The 17,657-nt window shown below is 38.9% G+C and overlaps 1 protein-coding gene across 1 annotated transcript; it reads left to right on the forward strand.

Annotated features, from left to right (window-relative positions):
* The first annotated feature begins 5,992 nt into the window (after positions 1 to 5,992).
* Positions 5,993 to 16,967, forward strand: LOC122642339 (5'-adenylylsulfate reductase-like 7). Its single transcript, XM_043835774.1, has 4 exons — positions 5,993 to 6,268; positions 14,761 to 14,942; positions 15,987 to 16,111; positions 16,198 to 16,967. Exons 1-4 carry the CDS (start codon positions 6,107 to 6,109, stop codon positions 16,629 to 16,631), a joined length of 903 nt encoding a protein of 300 aa, XP_043691709.1. The 5' UTR covers positions 5,993 to 6,106; the 3' UTR covers positions 16,632 to 16,967.
* Positions 16,968 to 17,657: the final 690 nt, after the last annotated feature.

Below are 17,657 nucleotides of genomic sequence, written 5' to 3' on the forward strand. Positions count from 1 at the left end.
AAATGTTTTGCAAATTGAAAATGAATGCAAGCTGCTTCATTCCTTCAATGGTGCATAATAGGCTGGTACCCAGGGGAGGGGTAATAATTACCTTGCTCTTTTTTTCTTTTTTCTTTTTTTTTTTTTGGGGGGGGGGGGGGGTGGTGTGTATGGAATCAATTACCTTGATATTCATTATTTTGCTATCAGGACTTAATTTCTGTATTTGCTATCAAACTAGTATTCAAGAGGCACTTGTGCTCTTTTTATGTGGACATTTGTATCAAGTATAGTATTGTTCACTAAGTCTTTTATAGATGGGAATGCTGGTTAAATTTCATTTTTGTCTTTAGATGACTAAGGAATGGGCTTTCATGAGGTAAAAACATCAATTAGAACGATAAAACCTCTTCCGTTTTCTAGTAGCAACAAGTAGTTTGGAATTTAAGTAATAATTTTCACTCAGGAAATTAGAATGTTATTTTTTTCTTAAATGTGAAGGCATGGATGATGGAAGCACTTATGGAGCTACTAAGTTGGACTAGATTGTATATGATAATCAAGAAAATGTGGGTTAGATTTTTCCAGTACAGGCTTTATAAGGACTGGAGAGCTTGTTTGTCCTTTAGATTTTCAGTTCAGGCTTTAATGTAACAGTAACAAAAGAATGAAATTCTTTGGACAGGTCCCCTGGTGACTTTCATTATTGCTTTAACAAAAGAATGGAATTCTTTGGACAGGCTTTAATGTAACAGTAACCTTTTGATATCTAGCTCAATACTAGCTCTCGTAAGACCTCCCTATGTTTTGTCTAAAAACAATTAAGAGGCCTTTAAGAAAGACCACTTACACCTGTCACCTGAACCCAGCCGAGATTCTACTAACTAACAACATCGTTAGAAAATTCTAGTCACTAATTAAATGTTTCAATCTGTGCTGCTTTTGCTGTAAAGTCTTAAGGGTCACTATTGATGACTGGATTAGTCCCTGATTACGTGGAGGCACACAAGGAGCCACCTTTTATGTACTCCTACATCATTGAATTTGCACGAGTCCTTGGATGCGATGCATTTCATGTTCAATAGAATTTTGGCCTAGATATACTCAAGGTTTGTGTCGATGAGGCATATGCTTTGCACTGAGAAACTATTCAAAGGTTCCTGCCCTTCTGCTCTGTGGACAATAGTTGGGCTTCTCTATTAGCTATATATTCGATAGCATTTCCATTTGTTTTATTTTCATATCTTCTGAATGCTACCACCTGGAATTTTTTCCCTCCTTCCAACACAGATGTAGGGATTGTGCACTGGAATCTGTTTTTGGTGGACATATGTTTCTCTTCTTCGCTGTCTAGTAGAACAGAGAAGCCATTCTATTCACCCAAAAAAATAAAGAGAAGCACAGTAGTGTGGTCCTCAGCTTCTTATGGTCTATGCTTGGCATATGGAAGGTAGTTTTACAGTTCTGCAGATGGTCAGGATTGTTGAGTTTCTATGGTTCTGCACTCCACTGGAAGCATTTTTTTAATCATTGTCATTGTTTTCTGCATCGGCCTTCTCATGGTGGTTTACAGGGAGGCACCCTTCCACTCTCCCTGTGTTCTGGAGTGGGGTGTAAGAGAGAAGTTATGAGATGAAAGAGCAAGTGTCAACTATGATCTGAGCAGTGGGGATGCTCTCTACGTCCAAACAGAACTTCATTTCATGTGTCATTTTATCAGTTCTGGAACAATATGTGCACCGAGATAAACTTTTTTGTTGTAAATAATCATCCATTATTGATAACATTACATAGAGATTGTTTATTTATATTAGCTGCATTTGTGAAACTATCAATACCTTGAATACAAATCATGAGTGTTATCCGTTCTATCTTTACAGGTTGCCATCCCTATTGTTCCAACTATTTGGGTCCTTGTAACTTTCACGAAATTTTAAGAGCTTCAATCAATCGATGAGTTCTTGACCCCTCTCTCCAGGCCAGCACATTTTCTGGATTCCAAAGTTGAGGAATCAGAGGGATCATGGTCAAGGATTTCATGGATGAGAGGGAGTCGTGGTGGGCAATCAAGTGATAGTGAAGGTCGAAGCTTTAAGGATGAGATTGACCCTTTCCATATCCCATCTAACGATTCGTGGGTTGATGCCAATGAGAAGAAGCGGCGGATGAAGGCCAAGAAGGCCAAGAGCAAGAAGGCTAAGAAGCAGTCAGCAGCCAAAAGCATGGATGTGGGGCACCGGATGACTGAAGATTTGGAAGACCAGTAGTGGAAGATACTGCTCTTAAATATTGCCTGTTCCAATCCTTGCAATAGGAGTAGGTAAGGACATTTGTGAAGATCGATTCAATTTCTTTCTTTGGGAATTGGTGGAAGGAAATGCTATAGTTGGAGTGTCCGTAGTTGTGTAACAAGAGGTTCCTCATTTTTTTTACCACTGTTGTAACTTGTATGTCACATGATATGAATTGGGGAGGGAGGGAGGGGGGGTGAGCAGAATCTCATTTTTTTTCTATATTAATTAGATTTTGTTTTCATTGCTCTAATGACTATTTGTGAGTTATAAATAAGTCATAAAAGAATTGATCAAGTTATAAACGGGTTCATCAAGCTTTAAACAAGCCACAAATGACCGGTCCCATTCGATTATCGGTGTTAGTCGGTCCCAATCGGGAGCCCAAAACATATTAATTAGCTTTTGTTTTCATTGCTCTAATTACTATTTGTGAGTTAATAAATAAGTCATAAAAGAATTGATCAAGTTATAAACGGGTTCATCAAGCTTTAGACAAGCTACAAATGACCGGTCCCATTCGATTATTGGTGTTAATCGGTCCCAATCGGGAGCCCTTTTGGGCTACAACCAAACACCGTGAATGCTCAAATAATAATCAATCTAGGTTGGCATCAAACCGTTTATTAGTCAATTGGCCCAATTTTAGGGTTGCAGGTCAACATTTGACACCTCTACCATCAGGAATACAAACTTGACAAGAAAGCCTATGGCCTTCTTGTAGACATAACAACAGTACAGGGATCAAACCATGGTTTCCTAGGAAAACCAATATACTACAAAATTAGGGTATTGCACGCCCTGGGTTATCCCATGGTGTCCCATGAGTGCCCCATTAAATTTTAGGGTTTTCCATGATCGCCCATGGGAACCCTGGTGCATCCCTATTAGGGTTTCTCTTTTCCTATTACGTTCCATAAAATTAATTATCACAATAGGGACGGAGAAATTCATCTCTAGTTCATCACATGGCAAGAAGGATCCATCCCATACTCGAATGCGCAGCGGAAATCAATCGATTCGAGTTTCTTTCGCATTCCATAAATATTAATAATCAATAAACTGAAGGAATTAATAAATAATTGCTAACCTCGTGAGCCTCAAGTGTTGCTCCTCCAATAGACAGTGGTTTTTCCTCCAGTGAACGTTCCAAGCAAACAGATCTGAACCTCCAATGGTGCTACCAAGGTTCTTCAAGCCAATCCCAGATGCTCTCAAACTCTTCAGCACATATCTAGGGTTTCACAAACCTTAACTCTCAAACACAGATGAAAGAAACTAGAAGAAGAAGAAGAAGAGATCTCAAAGAGGGAGAGAGAGGCCAAAAAGCAGAAGAAGGGGCCAGGCAAAAACGTGGAGCACTGCCCCCTCTGCATTTTTGGTCCCCTTTATATAATGCCAGGGTTTAATTAAAAACCCTGAATGGATAAGATTTAATCCCTTTGAGAGTCTGACTCTTTCTCTCTTTGTTTGACAGTTTTGTTTAAACTCAAAGTGCTCTAAAGGTGAAGAAGCAGAATCTAATAGAGAAAGTATTAATTAGCTTCTTTATTTAATTATTAATGGATAATTACAATTAGCATCAAATTCATTAATTAAATGAAGAGCCAATTAAATTAGCAAATTTCAAATAACTCCTTATATGATAACTATTTATCATATACGACCCCCCCACTAATCAACATCATCATTATGGAATGTAAGGCATGTACGCATGTACTGCCAAACCCCAATTCATAGTATATGTCCATATACGAGCATCTGTGCATCTGATCGGGTCTCACAAAACTCGATAAATACTTTGTTCAAATAATTATAAATAATGTATCATTTTATGTAAAATAGATTTTTGCAAAACCATTTCCAAAACGGCACTGGATCCAGATTTCGATCCGACCATACACAGACAGTCTCAATCTTGGTGTTCCTCAATCGGACAGTGGTGACCATATTAGATAACTTCTTCACTCACAGAGTGTTCATGCATTTCCAGAACATCGGCTTTGACTCGCTTGAGTCTCAGTCATTGATGAACCAAAGAATGCGATCACACTTTGCAGTGACAGGGTTCCCTCAGGCACAGGGTGTCGGTGACACATGTCTATCCCTTCCTACATCTGGCAGTAATACATGAGGGAATCAACAAAGTAGATTCTTCGCCAATGCACATATCAAACATGTGAGTACTCGCATTCGTACCCTGACATCACATGTCTAGGTATATCCAATGCGGCGACCATATGATAAGGGTGGTCAGCCCAAACCCTAGTCGTGACTATCATTTTAAGTAAAACTTAGGGACACATAATGCTAAAAAAATTTATATCGCATGTGATAATATTAAACTAAAATGTATAAATATTCAATATAAAGGTAAATCGGACCGAGCCGAGTTTGACGGACACACATTTGTCCAACACTTCTGTTCTTGACGTGGTATCTACATGAATAATAATCACCTCCAATTCGTTGCCCGCTTCAATTTCCTCCAATTCTTCACATAGGAATGGAAATGACCACCCTACTCCACCTTGGGCAATGTGTTTGGGCAGGGAATAGAGTGGTCATTTCCACTCATATGTGAAGAATTGGAGAAATTGGAGCAGGCAGTGTATTGGAGGGATAACGATTCGTGTATGAGCATGGTTTGAGGTATCAGAAACGGAGTATCGGCTGATCTGGATCTATATCGAGACATGTTAATCCCAATACCTGGCTAATTCCATATCAGTGGAACGTTAAGACTAAACTATTACCGGGAGAAAAAACAAAAACGGTGTAGACTAGGGTGTAGACTAGGGGCGAATCCTTTTAAAAATCAAGGGCAAAATATCTTGAATCTAGATCAATCTTTATCAATATCATATTGGTTTCCAAGGTGACTCATCCGGAATCCAATAATGTGTACTTCAACCATGGGTATGAGCCTATTTGTTTTTTTTTTTTTTTTTTTTTTTGTGGTAATGTATGACCCCATTTGTTGCAACTGCTAGGGTTGTGAAACCCTTTTAAAAGGTCGACATTCTTGGAGTAGGGAGAGGGTGTGAGTCGTTTGATGTAGATGTCACTCTACGAGGCTGTCCTATGTTTTTGTACGAAAATCATTCTTATACGGCCTTAATCATCGGAATAGAATTCAAAAAAAATGAGTGGATTTTGGATTCAAATCTTTTACGATCCAGTTACCCAAGTGGTCATAGCAGCATAGACCATGTGAGGCATGTATTTACCACCTTATCGTTGTCCCAACGAATGCCATGCCCGAACAAAGATAAGATGATCATTACGCGCCTCATTGTACCTGTGCTGCTATGACCGCTTTGGCAACTGGGCCGTAAAGGATCTGTTTCGGTAGATTTCATCTGGGCGGTTAAGGACGTACAAGAACGGTTCTCATGCGAAAACCTGAGCTGCCGTCGTGACGTGACCCGATTATCTTGGACTTTAGCCTTTGGGAGAGTATTTAGAAGAGGGAAGGGCATATCAGTCATTTCGAGGAGAACGCACCACCTATATGATGACGAAGAATGACGATAATAATAATGAGATATTAAAACGTAGGGAATGAGAAATAGCTGTGACCAGTGAAGTGTGACTCTTCAACAGGCAGGTTTTTTTTTTTTTTTTTGGGTAGATCGAAGCCGAAGGAATCGTCGACGAAGAAGTGGCGAACGAACATAAACATATATCCATCCACATATAAATAATATATATATATATAATAAAAGAGAATTAAAAATATATAAATATAGTTTGATTTTCTTTCGCTTCTCTTCTTTGTTCTCGGTCACATCTCTCTCTCTCTGTAGACCTCTCTTTGCTCTTCCTCTGTTTTCATGGCGGCATCTACGGCGTCTATTATCTTTTTTTGCATTTCAGCCATTTCTACGCTTCGACTAGCCTCATCGTTGTCCGTATGCCCTCCTCAATCTCATCTTTTCCTGAGCAATCTTCAATCTCAGTGCCCTGCTGTGATCTCCCCCTTTTCACATATCGAGGTAACGAAATATCTCGTTTGTTATGTTGTTATTTTATTTAAGAATTTCTGCTTGGGACCTTGGATCGTTTGTTTGATTTGCCTATTTGGATTGTTTTTTCCTTTATGATGTCAGTTTGGACATGGTATCCCCCCCCCCATTGATTATCAGATTATGGAGACAGGAATGATGGATTTTTTTTAAAAAAAAATTTAATATTGGGTAATTAGGGTTACATGTTAAGATTCTGGGTTTTTGTATTGGTCTCTCTCTTCGTCATTTAAGATAATTTCTTCTTTTTTTGGGGGGGGGGGGGGGGTGGTTGTGGTGGTTGAGTTCGTGGTCTGGAAAATAAAGAATCAGAATAAATCCAAACCTGTCTTGGTTGACTTCAAAAGGCTTTTGGTTGCGTGGGTATCGACTAATTTCTCATATTTCTTTTAGATTATTGTGAAATGTCTTGAGCTATTGGATTATTGCTGACAACTGATTTCAGCCCCCTTTCAATTGCCTTGTGTTCATTTTTTTCCGAACCTGGATGAGGACTATATTGTTGCTTAGTTTTATGGATTTGAATTCAATTCACAGTTTTCAAAACTCTCTCCCTATTCTATGCTTCAAATGATATGGTTGGTATTTGGTATTAGCTTTTGTGCTTTTACTTTCTGAAAATTGTGAAAGACGTTTGTGCTTCATGCTTTCATGAGATAGACATGAAGTCTATCAAAAAGCCACTAGGGTTTGTCAGGCTACTCTGATTGCACTGCTTTTGCCCCTTAGTTTCACTTCTGTTGGGACTTTGCATGCTTTGTAGAACTAACTACGTATTCTAACCTGGAATTTAAATGATTCTAGACAGCAGGATCAGCAGTAAAAATGAAATGTGATGATCTTGTATCAAAGATTAATAAAAGGGAGATGTGATGAAGTGAAATATCATAAATGATTTTGGAAAGTTTGAATCCGAGGTCATAATTAGAAAGTTCCACCATGATTAGAGAGGTCTCAGGCTGTCCATGGATATCTGCTTTTGGAAAGTTTAACTCAGTAGAGACATCTAGTGTACACCATGATTAGAGAGGTCTCAGGCTGTCCATGGATATCTGCTTTTGGAATGTTTAACTCAGTAGAGACATCTAGTATAGGGTGTGTAGTTTCAGTTTTTAGAGTTTCTAATTTCATTGTTTTTAGAGTGTTAAGAAAAAATATTGATTACATTGGTTTAACAACTAACATAACACTTAATAGAGTTGAGTGGTGATAAGGCTTTGTGCAGTTGAGTTCGAAGGACTCATGGGAGTTGCTACATTTACAGTTCAAAGTTTTAGTTTGAGGTTTGTAATTAGAAGATATTCGTAGAATTGGTCTTTGAGTAATTTAGTTGGGTTTAGTTTTTTTTTTTTTTCCTTTCACAGTTACTCTTGGTAGTTGTAAACATATTTTTATGCCCCTTGTGGTATGACATGGACCGGATGAGACGAAGGGTAGGTAGATAATTTGATTAGAAAAAACAAAAGTAAGTCGAAGACTCCCTCTCTCTACCCTCATTCTCTTTCTTCTCCCAAAAATGGATTTGACCAAAAATCTCAGCTTATGTTCAACCCAACCTAGTAAGTTGTAGACTCCCTTGCTGTTCCAAAGGTGAATTAGGGACTCATTAGACTAGGCTAGCTACATAGGAAACTCCTACACCAGTTTGTGGGCCAAGGCGATATTTTGTGAGATAGAGTTCCCTTGAATAAAAGCACCTTGCTCGATGGATATTAGCTTAGGCAAGATGCACATTTCAGGGAGAACCAGCTAGCTCTGGGTTTTAGTGGCATTTCACCCTTAATCACAACTCATCCACTGATTTTCAACATCAATCGGTTTGGACCTCCACTTAGTTTCACCCAAGCTTCATCCTGGAGGATAGATCACCCAGGGATTATCTCTGATCATGCTGCGAGCACTCACAGTGGTAGGAACATTTGAGACTCCAACTCTGGATTTCCTCCTCGAATTCCCGAGGAACCATTGATGAATAAAACCACTTGACGATTCCATCTCTTCGATCCTTCAATTCGTTTCCGTAGTCCAAAGAAGCAAGAGAGATTGCAATGTCTATGAAAATCCAGACACCCACCCCTGAATTCCTCAGACTCGATCTAAAATCATTATAGTACATTATATGAAAGAACCAAGACTGTGACTCAGATGGAGACCGATGTAGCAGTTTAATATGTGTTGAGAACCCAAAGTTCAACTTGCTTTTACCAAAGTGTGCATTACTTGGTTGCATTAATTAGATTCAATTCGTCATAGTTTAGTGAGATACAATGTATGGAGGCTGAAGAGGATGATAGATCGAAAGAGACAACATAAGGGATTAGAAACTAAAGATATGGGATGAATAAGAACCTTGAAAATGACGGAAGAGGTGGTTGCAGACGAATAAATGGCGTTAGGGCCACCTTGACCATCATAGACACCAAAAGAAGTGTCGAAGGATCAGACTGGATCTGGCTCTGGTCTTCGAGCACCTGGTTGGCCTGAACGACGGCCCTGGAGAAATCACTGAAAGCATAATGACCGATTTCACGGAACCAGAGCACACCATCTCTACCTTTCTGCCCAGCAGCAGAACCATCAACATTGATGCTAAAGGGCCTCCAACAACAGCGAGAGAGGAGATTCATGAAAGCTCTGAATCCCAACTCCCAGGCCCTGCTGCAAACTTCAACAGAGATTCATTTTTCTGAATCTCCTAATAATAGAGTACCCAAGCTCAAACGATGTTAAGGAGGTGTTAACATATGATGATGAAATTACCAAAATGCTCCAACATCATTGTGCAGTCTCGAGGCAATGTTTGTTGATTTCGCCCCTTTTCTCAAATTCTTTTGTAGATTCGACTTTAGAGGTATTTGCTGGCGAAGTTTGCACTGGCCAGGCTGCCTGGGAGTTGGGATTCAGAAAAGGGAGGTTTGGGTAGAAAGAGGGAATCTGGAGTGCAATTTCATTGTTAAAAAAATGGTTACATGCTCAGTGTAACCAACCGTGGTTACACCAAGCACAACCCTTTTTTTAATGGGTCAATGGGTTTAGTTAGTTTTTATGTTCTGTTTTCTAATTTATAGGATGCTTTCTATGTAATTAGTTTATAACAAAGCTTTTAAGTAAAGGGGCTGCTCTTTTTTGGAGTGTTGTAGTCCATACAAAGACACACATGATGGCTAAGTGGCTGTACTATTCTGGATGAATTGCAGTTTATCTTGTTATTTCTTTCTTCTCTCTTACTTGCATGCTGTGTAGTAAGTTAGCTTTTGAGTTTATTCTCCAGAAGTTGAGGATAAATTGTTGTTTCCACCTACGACTTATGGGACATTTTTTATATCCTACATTATGGTTTTTTTTTATGTCAAAGATAATTTTTTTTATTAGAGGCAGACTATGCTTTATGAGTCCTATTCAAGAGGCTATACAAAAAAAATCAGACTGGTAATTCCCCCCCCAAAAAAAAAAAAGAGACCTCCAGTCTCTTCTAATGTTAGTGTGGGACATGCCAGAAACTCTCTACAAATAGATGCCCAAAGAACAATATTTTCTTTAGGCCTGACAGTCACCCTGTAAGCTGGTTCAGCATGGTTTTGAAATGCTTTCATTTCCTCAAGCCACAAGCTCCGAAATGTTGTAATACCTATGTCACAGAATATCTTGAAAGTTCTACGGAAATTTGTAATAGTTTTGTTGTAGTAGAATCTAATGAAATGGAAGGATGATAGCACTTCAGCTGGGATATGGTGACATTTACTACAATGGGAGAAGTTGGGTTTGGTGACAACACCAGAGCACTATAACCTGCAGCAAAGAAGAAGGAGATAAACTGAGAGGAAGTGGTAGTACTGCCTACAGTTGTATTGAGGGCTGAATTCCACAAACCGTGGGCCTAGGAGGGGATTTGTATTTATCAAAAACTAATTACAACTGAATTAAGTTATTAAGTATGCTAATACCCAAAGCACCCCTCACTAACTTAGACTAACAGTTAGAGCAAAATAACCCGTAATCAAGACTAATACTAAGACATCACCCATGCTCGGCTTGGAATATCCTTGTAGAAAAACATTCCAAATCAAGGCTTTGGTAAACAAATCTCCAAGTTGACTATCAGAGCTAACAAACGAAGTAGAGTTTGAAGATAAGCATCAATATCGAAAACTTCGCCGTCTCATGAAAATAGGAATATTAGCACTGTAAATGGTAGCTTGGTTAATCACAGAACATCTCCATCGGACTGTTGGTAGATTAACCTAGCTCCTAAACAAATGACGAAGCCACATCAATTCAGCAGCGGTGTGAGCCATAGCTCGATACTCCGGCTCAGCATTGGAACAAGCAATAGTAGTCTCTTTCTTACTTCTCCATGTAACAAGATTTCCTCCAAAGACGGTACAATAGCCTGTAGTGGATTGTCGATCACTGTCGGTGTCAGCCCAATCAATATCAGAATACTCAACAATCCTAGTGTAACCATGGTGATGATAAATAAGCCCCTTCCTTGAAGCACCTTTGAGGTGCTTCAATATGCGACAAGCTGCTTTCCAATGAATTTGCTTAGGTTTTTGCATGAACTGACTAATTACACCAACAACAAACGAGATATCAGGTCGAGTAATAGTAAGGTATACAAGTTTGTCGACAAGTCTTCGATATTGATACTTATCTTTAAACTCCTTATCATCAGACACTCCAAGCTTAACATGAGGATCCATAAGGGTATCTATAGGCTTATAGCTTAACATCCCTGTCTCACTCAGAAGATCAAGAACATACTTCTGTTGAGACAAACAGAGGCCTTTCTTACTGCGAACAACCTCAACACCAAGAAAATAACGGAGTGCACCCAAGTCCTTCATCTGAATATGTTGTTGCAAGGAAGTCTTAACCTGTGCAATCCCAAACACATCATTATTAGAAAATTATGTCATCAACATAAACCACCAATGCAATCACTTTAGAGTCCTGTCGGCGAACAAAAACAGAGTGATCTAAGTAACACTGAGAAAACCCATATGCAGCAATAACTTTGCTAAACTTATCAAACCATTCTCGTGGGGATTGTTTCAGCCCATAAATGGCTTTGTGCAACCTGTAAACTTTCTGAGAGTCCTACCCCTGAGCAACATACCCAGGAAGTTGCTCCATATAAACCTCCTCCTGCAAATCACGATACAAGAAGGCATTATTGATGTCCAACTGGTAGATTGGCCAATCAAGATTAACAACCAAAAGGAATCAGGATGCACATAGAATTTAACTATGGAACGGGGGAAAAAGTCTCAAAATAGTCAACCCCATAAGTCTGATTATAGCCCTTAGCCACTAATTGAGCTATCAACTGCTTTATTGAACCATCAGGGTTATACTTAATAGTGTACACCCAATGACAACATGCACGGTCTTTGTTGGGAGGTAGTTCAACCAATGTCCATGTCTTGCGAGATAGCAAGGCATCCATTTGCACATCCATTGCAGTTTTCCTCCAAGGGTGAGACAAAGCATCCTTGTAATGAGAAGGAATAGAATGAGATGTGAGAGAAAGAGCATAAGGATGATATAAGCAAGAAGATTAGAGATAGAAATATAATTAGCAATTGGATAGGTAACCAAGGAGTTCTGTGTACAGGAATGAGTATCTTTGTGAAGAGCAATTGGGAGGTCAGTGATAGAGTATCGAAATCTAGGCAAAGAGTTGGACAGTGGAAGCGGAGGAATGACAGGAGCAGGTGTTTTTTGCTTCGGGCTACGCTTGTATATCTGTTAAGGCACCCTAAGAGGATGAGATGTGGGGTGTTGAGTAGCGGGTCCGTAACCTCAAGAGATATGAGTTGAAGAAGAGGTGGTGGACTAGGAGAAACAAGGCGTAAATGAGAATCCAAACAACCAAAATAGGGTATGTTTTCAAAAAAGGTAACATTGATACTGACAAGCTGTTGACGAATAATAGGGCCCAAACATCGGTAGCCCTTTTGAGTACTAAAAAAACACACACACACACTGATGACCCAAGGAGGTAGTTTATCAAGGCTAGGCATGTAGATTGTGGACAAAATATTGACAACTAGAAATGCGAGGAGGCAAACTAAACAAGGGACGATGGGGAAAACAACAGAAAAGGGAATTTTATTAAGAATTAGAGAGGATGGCATCCGGTTAATCAAAAAACAAGCAGTCAACACAACATCACCCCAATAAATCTTTGGAATATTCATATGGAACATTAAAGATCTAACAATGTCTTACAAATGACGTTTTTTATGTTCTGCCACTCCATTTTGTTGAGGTGTAATATGAACAGTTGGTCTGGTGAATAAACTGGCATTGTTAAAGCAAAAAAGATGAAATTGCATTTTGGGTAATTTAAAGAGCATTGTTAGTATGCAAAACTTTCAAACAAACACCAAATTGAATTTTTTTATCAGTAGAAATTTGTTTGATGACAAAGGCACAAACTCAGAATGATCTTTCAAAAGGTACAACAATGTCATGCGCGAATGATTGTCAATAAAGGACACAATAATAAAAACCGGACCGACTCTTGACCAGACATGGACCTCAAATATCAGAATGAACTATATGTCTATATCAAACAAAGACTGACTTGTAGACTCACTACATAACGGAAAAACAGTACGGTAATGCTTGCCAAGCTCTCAGGTTTCACACTCAAGACGAGAAATAGACTTGCAACTAGGGACCAGATGCTGTAACTTGGATAAAGAAAGGTGCCCTAGTTGGTAATGCCAATGTAAAGGGGAAACACCAGTGGAGGTAGTAGACGCCACCATAGACGAATATGCAACGTCTAGAGACCATTCCTCTCATATCCTCCACCAATTGTCATCTCAAATAGCTGGATGTTGAATTCCCTACGATGGTTAAAGTTATATATATATATATATATATATATATATATATATATATATATATATAGGGGGGGAGGTGTGTGTGTGTGTGTGACAGATGCCTTATAGCAAAATGTTCAACATTTTCAATATTGTTCATAATGGAAGCTGTTTGGACTGCCATGAAATAGTGGGATTGAACCAGAAATTAACACATGACTAGATGATGTGGACATTTACACCGTGTTTGAGTGCTGATCTAACTGCCATGTGGCAAAAATAGCTCATAGCACTGAATTGCTTCAATCCCTGTCAATGTTACTTCTGTGTGTGTATGTGTGTGTGTGACAGATGCCTTATAGCAAAATGTTCAACATTTTCAATATTGTTCATAATGGAACCTGTTTGGACTGACATGAAATAGTGGGATTGGACCAGAAATTAACACATGACTAGATGATGTGGACATTTACACTGAGTTTGAGTGCTGATCTAACTGCCATGTGGCAAAAATAGCTCATAGTGCTGAGTTGCTTCAATCCCTGTCAATGTCAAAGAAGTGCAGTTGATTTTGTACAAGTAACAAAATTAGCTTGTGCTTTGATATATTAACTGTTTCTTTCTCTCTCTCTCTATTGATTTAGTTTCTTGAAACATTGGTCTGATATCATTATTCAGTCCATGTCATTATTGAGACAATCTCTCAGCTTAGTAATATAGGAAAAAATAAGAATAATATCTTGACGATATGGTATGAAAATGATCTATGCTAGGTGCCTAGGAGGTCGCCGGGCTTTGCTGTCTGGCAGACCCCCTCAGTTGATTCCACCACTGCCACCTGGTATCCCCTATTTCATTGCCTTATTTAAGGAACTTTTTATTCACGAGGCCCATTGCAATTTGGGGTTCCTTTAGATGGCCGACACTGGTGTCCCCTAGACATTTTCCTTGGAATTTTTGTTACCTATTACCTTACATATCATTCACACTCTTATTGGAGGTGATTGTGTGCTTGTTTTATCTTTCTTTGAAAGTTGTTGGTGTATTTTCGGTGTGGCATATTAGCTACTGCCTTTGATTGCCTGGCTTTTCTGCTCTCTTTAATTTTGGTATTCAGTATTCTTTTGTGTGTTGTGGTAATTTTATGTATCTTTTGTGGAATTTTATTTCTCCCATTTTGTAAAGTAGTGTTGCTTGGTTTTTAATTTCAAAGGTTTCATGGTAGGGAACTGGAGTTAGATGCTCTTTGTGCATGTGATGTAATATCTTTTGAATAGCACTTTTTGGTTTCCAGTACAGGTCACAGTAACACGTTTAAAATCCTTGCACTTTGAGTTACTCTGAGTTACAGTAATACATTTAAAATCCTTTGAGATACCTGGTTTTGCATTTTCTTCTGCCCTTCGAAGATTTTCTACCGATTTTATTTAGGTTAGCAGTTGCATTTGTGTTATCCACTCAGCAATTGATTTTCCCTTTGGAAATTTTTTCTGTTAATGAAACTGTGGAAGGTTCCTTGAGTTGGCTTCACTATGCAGTTGGATTTGATTTCCTTTTTTGTTTTTTTGGGTTACTAGTAAAGGAATTTCTTAGTTCTAATTTAACATGGCTGGTTTCTATTTCAAGGTGGATGGAGAATCACTTGACAAAGCTCTGAGCTCCAGCCAGAAGAATCTGAATACTGCTGTGCTCTTCTATGCTTCCTGGTGTCCGTTTTCACGTGGTGTGCTACCCACATTTGATGCCCTCAGTTCCATGTTTCCTCAAATTAGACACTTGGCAGTTGAACAATCTTCGGCCTTGCCAAGGTAGGAGGATTATGACTCAAAATCTGTTACGCTATGTATGGGTTTGAGTTTTATTTTTTGATGGGATCCACCAAGGATATACCTAGGCTAATATTGATTTGAGTACACGATTATTACAATTATCATCATAACTTATTCTGATTGGTTTATGGTTTGTCCAAAGGAATGCCTAAAATTATATCTTTAAGTTCATTCAATTAAATCAAGGTATGGTTGAGTAGAAATCTGAGCTGGACATATATTCTTTGGTGGATCCCATGTACTGTCCAAAGCCAGAAGTAGCATGTCCAGGGTAAGTGTGAGGTTCATTGCTTCTCCACAATCCAATGTTTTCATGATTTCTGTTTATTTATTATTAGTGAGTCCATCAGTCTTTCAAGCCTGAGCCACATGGAAAGCTGATGGCCAATCCGACAGTTTGATTGCCAACTCTCGGATATTTTGATTATTTTTACAGCAGCTGCTGCTGTTGTTGAAGTGTAACTTGTGACAACCCATAGTTTACTGACGGTTGGATGGAAAGCCCCCACCCCTGGTCTCATCTCTACTGTATGGCCCACCATGTTAGGATTTTCACCCTTGTATTTTCATGGTTGAATAATACTTGCTCTAAATTTGCAACCATTTTCAAAGGTTTATACCTCCATGTGAGAAAATAGGATTTGGCTGAAACTTGCCAGACTGATAGATGATTGACGTGGACAACATGGCCACCAAACCTGCAAGCTGAGGACTGCGACATGGCTGATATTTGTGTCATCAAGAAAGACTAGGCTTTTCCCTTATTATTATTATTATTGTTTTCTTTTTTTTTTAAATATTGTTGTTGTTTATGTTAGCGGCTTGGATTAGAACTTTAACTGATTCACATCTGCTTTTGTATTCATAGTTTATTTTGGCTGATGTCTGTGCCATCAAGAAAGACTAGGCTTTGCCCTTATTATTATTGCTTCTTTTTTTTTTAATATCGTTGTTGTTTATGTTAGCGGCTTGGATTAAAACTTTAAAATTTCAACTGATTCACATCTGCTTTTGTATTCATAGTTTATTTTCCAGGTATGGAATTCATAGCTTGCCTGCGATATTTTTAGTAAACCAGACAGAGAGGGTACATTATTGTGGTCCAAAAGATTTGTCCTCTCTCATACAGTTCTATACGAGAATAACAGGTTGGGCTCCTCTGAAATTAATGTGTATTTTATATTCCCGTTAGTTTAAATCGGACCACCTCTTAATTTTGCTGCCTCAAAACCAGGAATTAAACCAGTTGGATATTTCACTGTCGATCAACCTAGTCGATTAGGAGGTGATGAAACATTGCTTCAACTCTGGAATGGATCTTCAGCAAAGGAGATTCTAATGAGGGAACCCTATCTTTTGTTAGCTGTATTATTCCTCTGCTTAAGAGCATTCCTTCACTTCTTCCCAGCAATGTTATCTCGTTTCAGGGCTTTCTGGATTTCATACATCCCTCACCTTAACTTGGGCATCTTTGGCGAGACAAGCCAGTTACTGGGTCGTGCCCTACATTTGATTGATGTGAAGAGGGTTTTCAGCAAGCTGAGGCTATCCAAGACTAGGAACTTCCAGAAAGGGGCAAAAAATGCCCGGGTATGGGCGTCTTCTCTGACCTCTGTCTCCTTGGGTGAGTCATCTTCAGCAAGACCAACTCCATCTGGAGATTTGTGAGTCCGAATGAGGTTAATCTGCCACCTCGAATCGAAGACCACAGCGATGCAATTTGGAGGAAAATGAATTCCTTGGAGGGAGTTGGTTGGAATATTGTAACATGAGTGCTGTAGTTCTCAACAGTAGGTAGTTTCTCTCTTTTATTGCATGCCCTTTACTTTTACTCCTTTTGTTTTTTTGTTTTTTTTCTTCCTTTTTCCATATTTCATTAATAGTGGTTATAACTGAAGCTGTTGAGCTCATTTTGAGTTTTGGGGGAAATGCAAGCAACCAAAATCATGTAAATTTGAGAAAAGTACAACTCTTGTGTATATCATTTGGCATTTGGGAGGAACATTACCTTTCACAGTTTGTTGTCCTCTCTCTCTCTCTCTCTCTCTCTCTCTCTCTCATACACACACACACGGTCACACAGTCACACAGTCACACAGTCACACGTTCATATCTTGAAAGATTGCCCACAACCGTTTTTGCTTGTGGGTTGTTTCCATTAAACTAATACCCAAAATAATATTAATCATTTGATTAATATTTACTTTACATTTCACAGCATCAGATCAGAAAAATTGGTCAAGCGCGCAGATCCACATTGAGATCGGTGAAATATTGGAGAAAGTTTTGTGTCACCCACGGTGAAGAGTTCCATCCTTAAATTTAAGGTCATCATTACTCCCTCCCTAAATGAAAGTTCAAAATACCCTTAACTTTTGTTCCAGGACAAGGACATCCATCCAGAGTCAATGATGGCTATCCGTGGAGGAATTCCTTCCCAACGGTGGCTCAAGGAAATGAAATATATGCTTAAGCCAACAACCCTTCCAACTATCAGTCCAGTCTACTTACTGGTACTTGCTCCTTTCTTTGTTTTTTCAGTGGAAAAAAAGCTGAAAACTACAGAAAAGCAAAAAAAGAGATTTGGAGAAGCCACGAATGCCACCCTATAGCCACTCAAGTAGTCAAGGCATACACACTTCGATAAACATTTCTATCCATACGATTGATGCGGTTAAGACCTGACCTTTCAGC

Source organism: Telopea speciosissima, chromosome 10 (assembly GCF_018873765.1).
Source record: "Telopea speciosissima isolate NSW1024214 ecotype Mountain lineage chromosome 10, Tspe_v1, whole genome shotgun sequence".
NCBI lineage: Eukaryota > Viridiplantae > Streptophyta > Magnoliopsida > Proteales > Proteaceae > Telopea > Telopea speciosissima.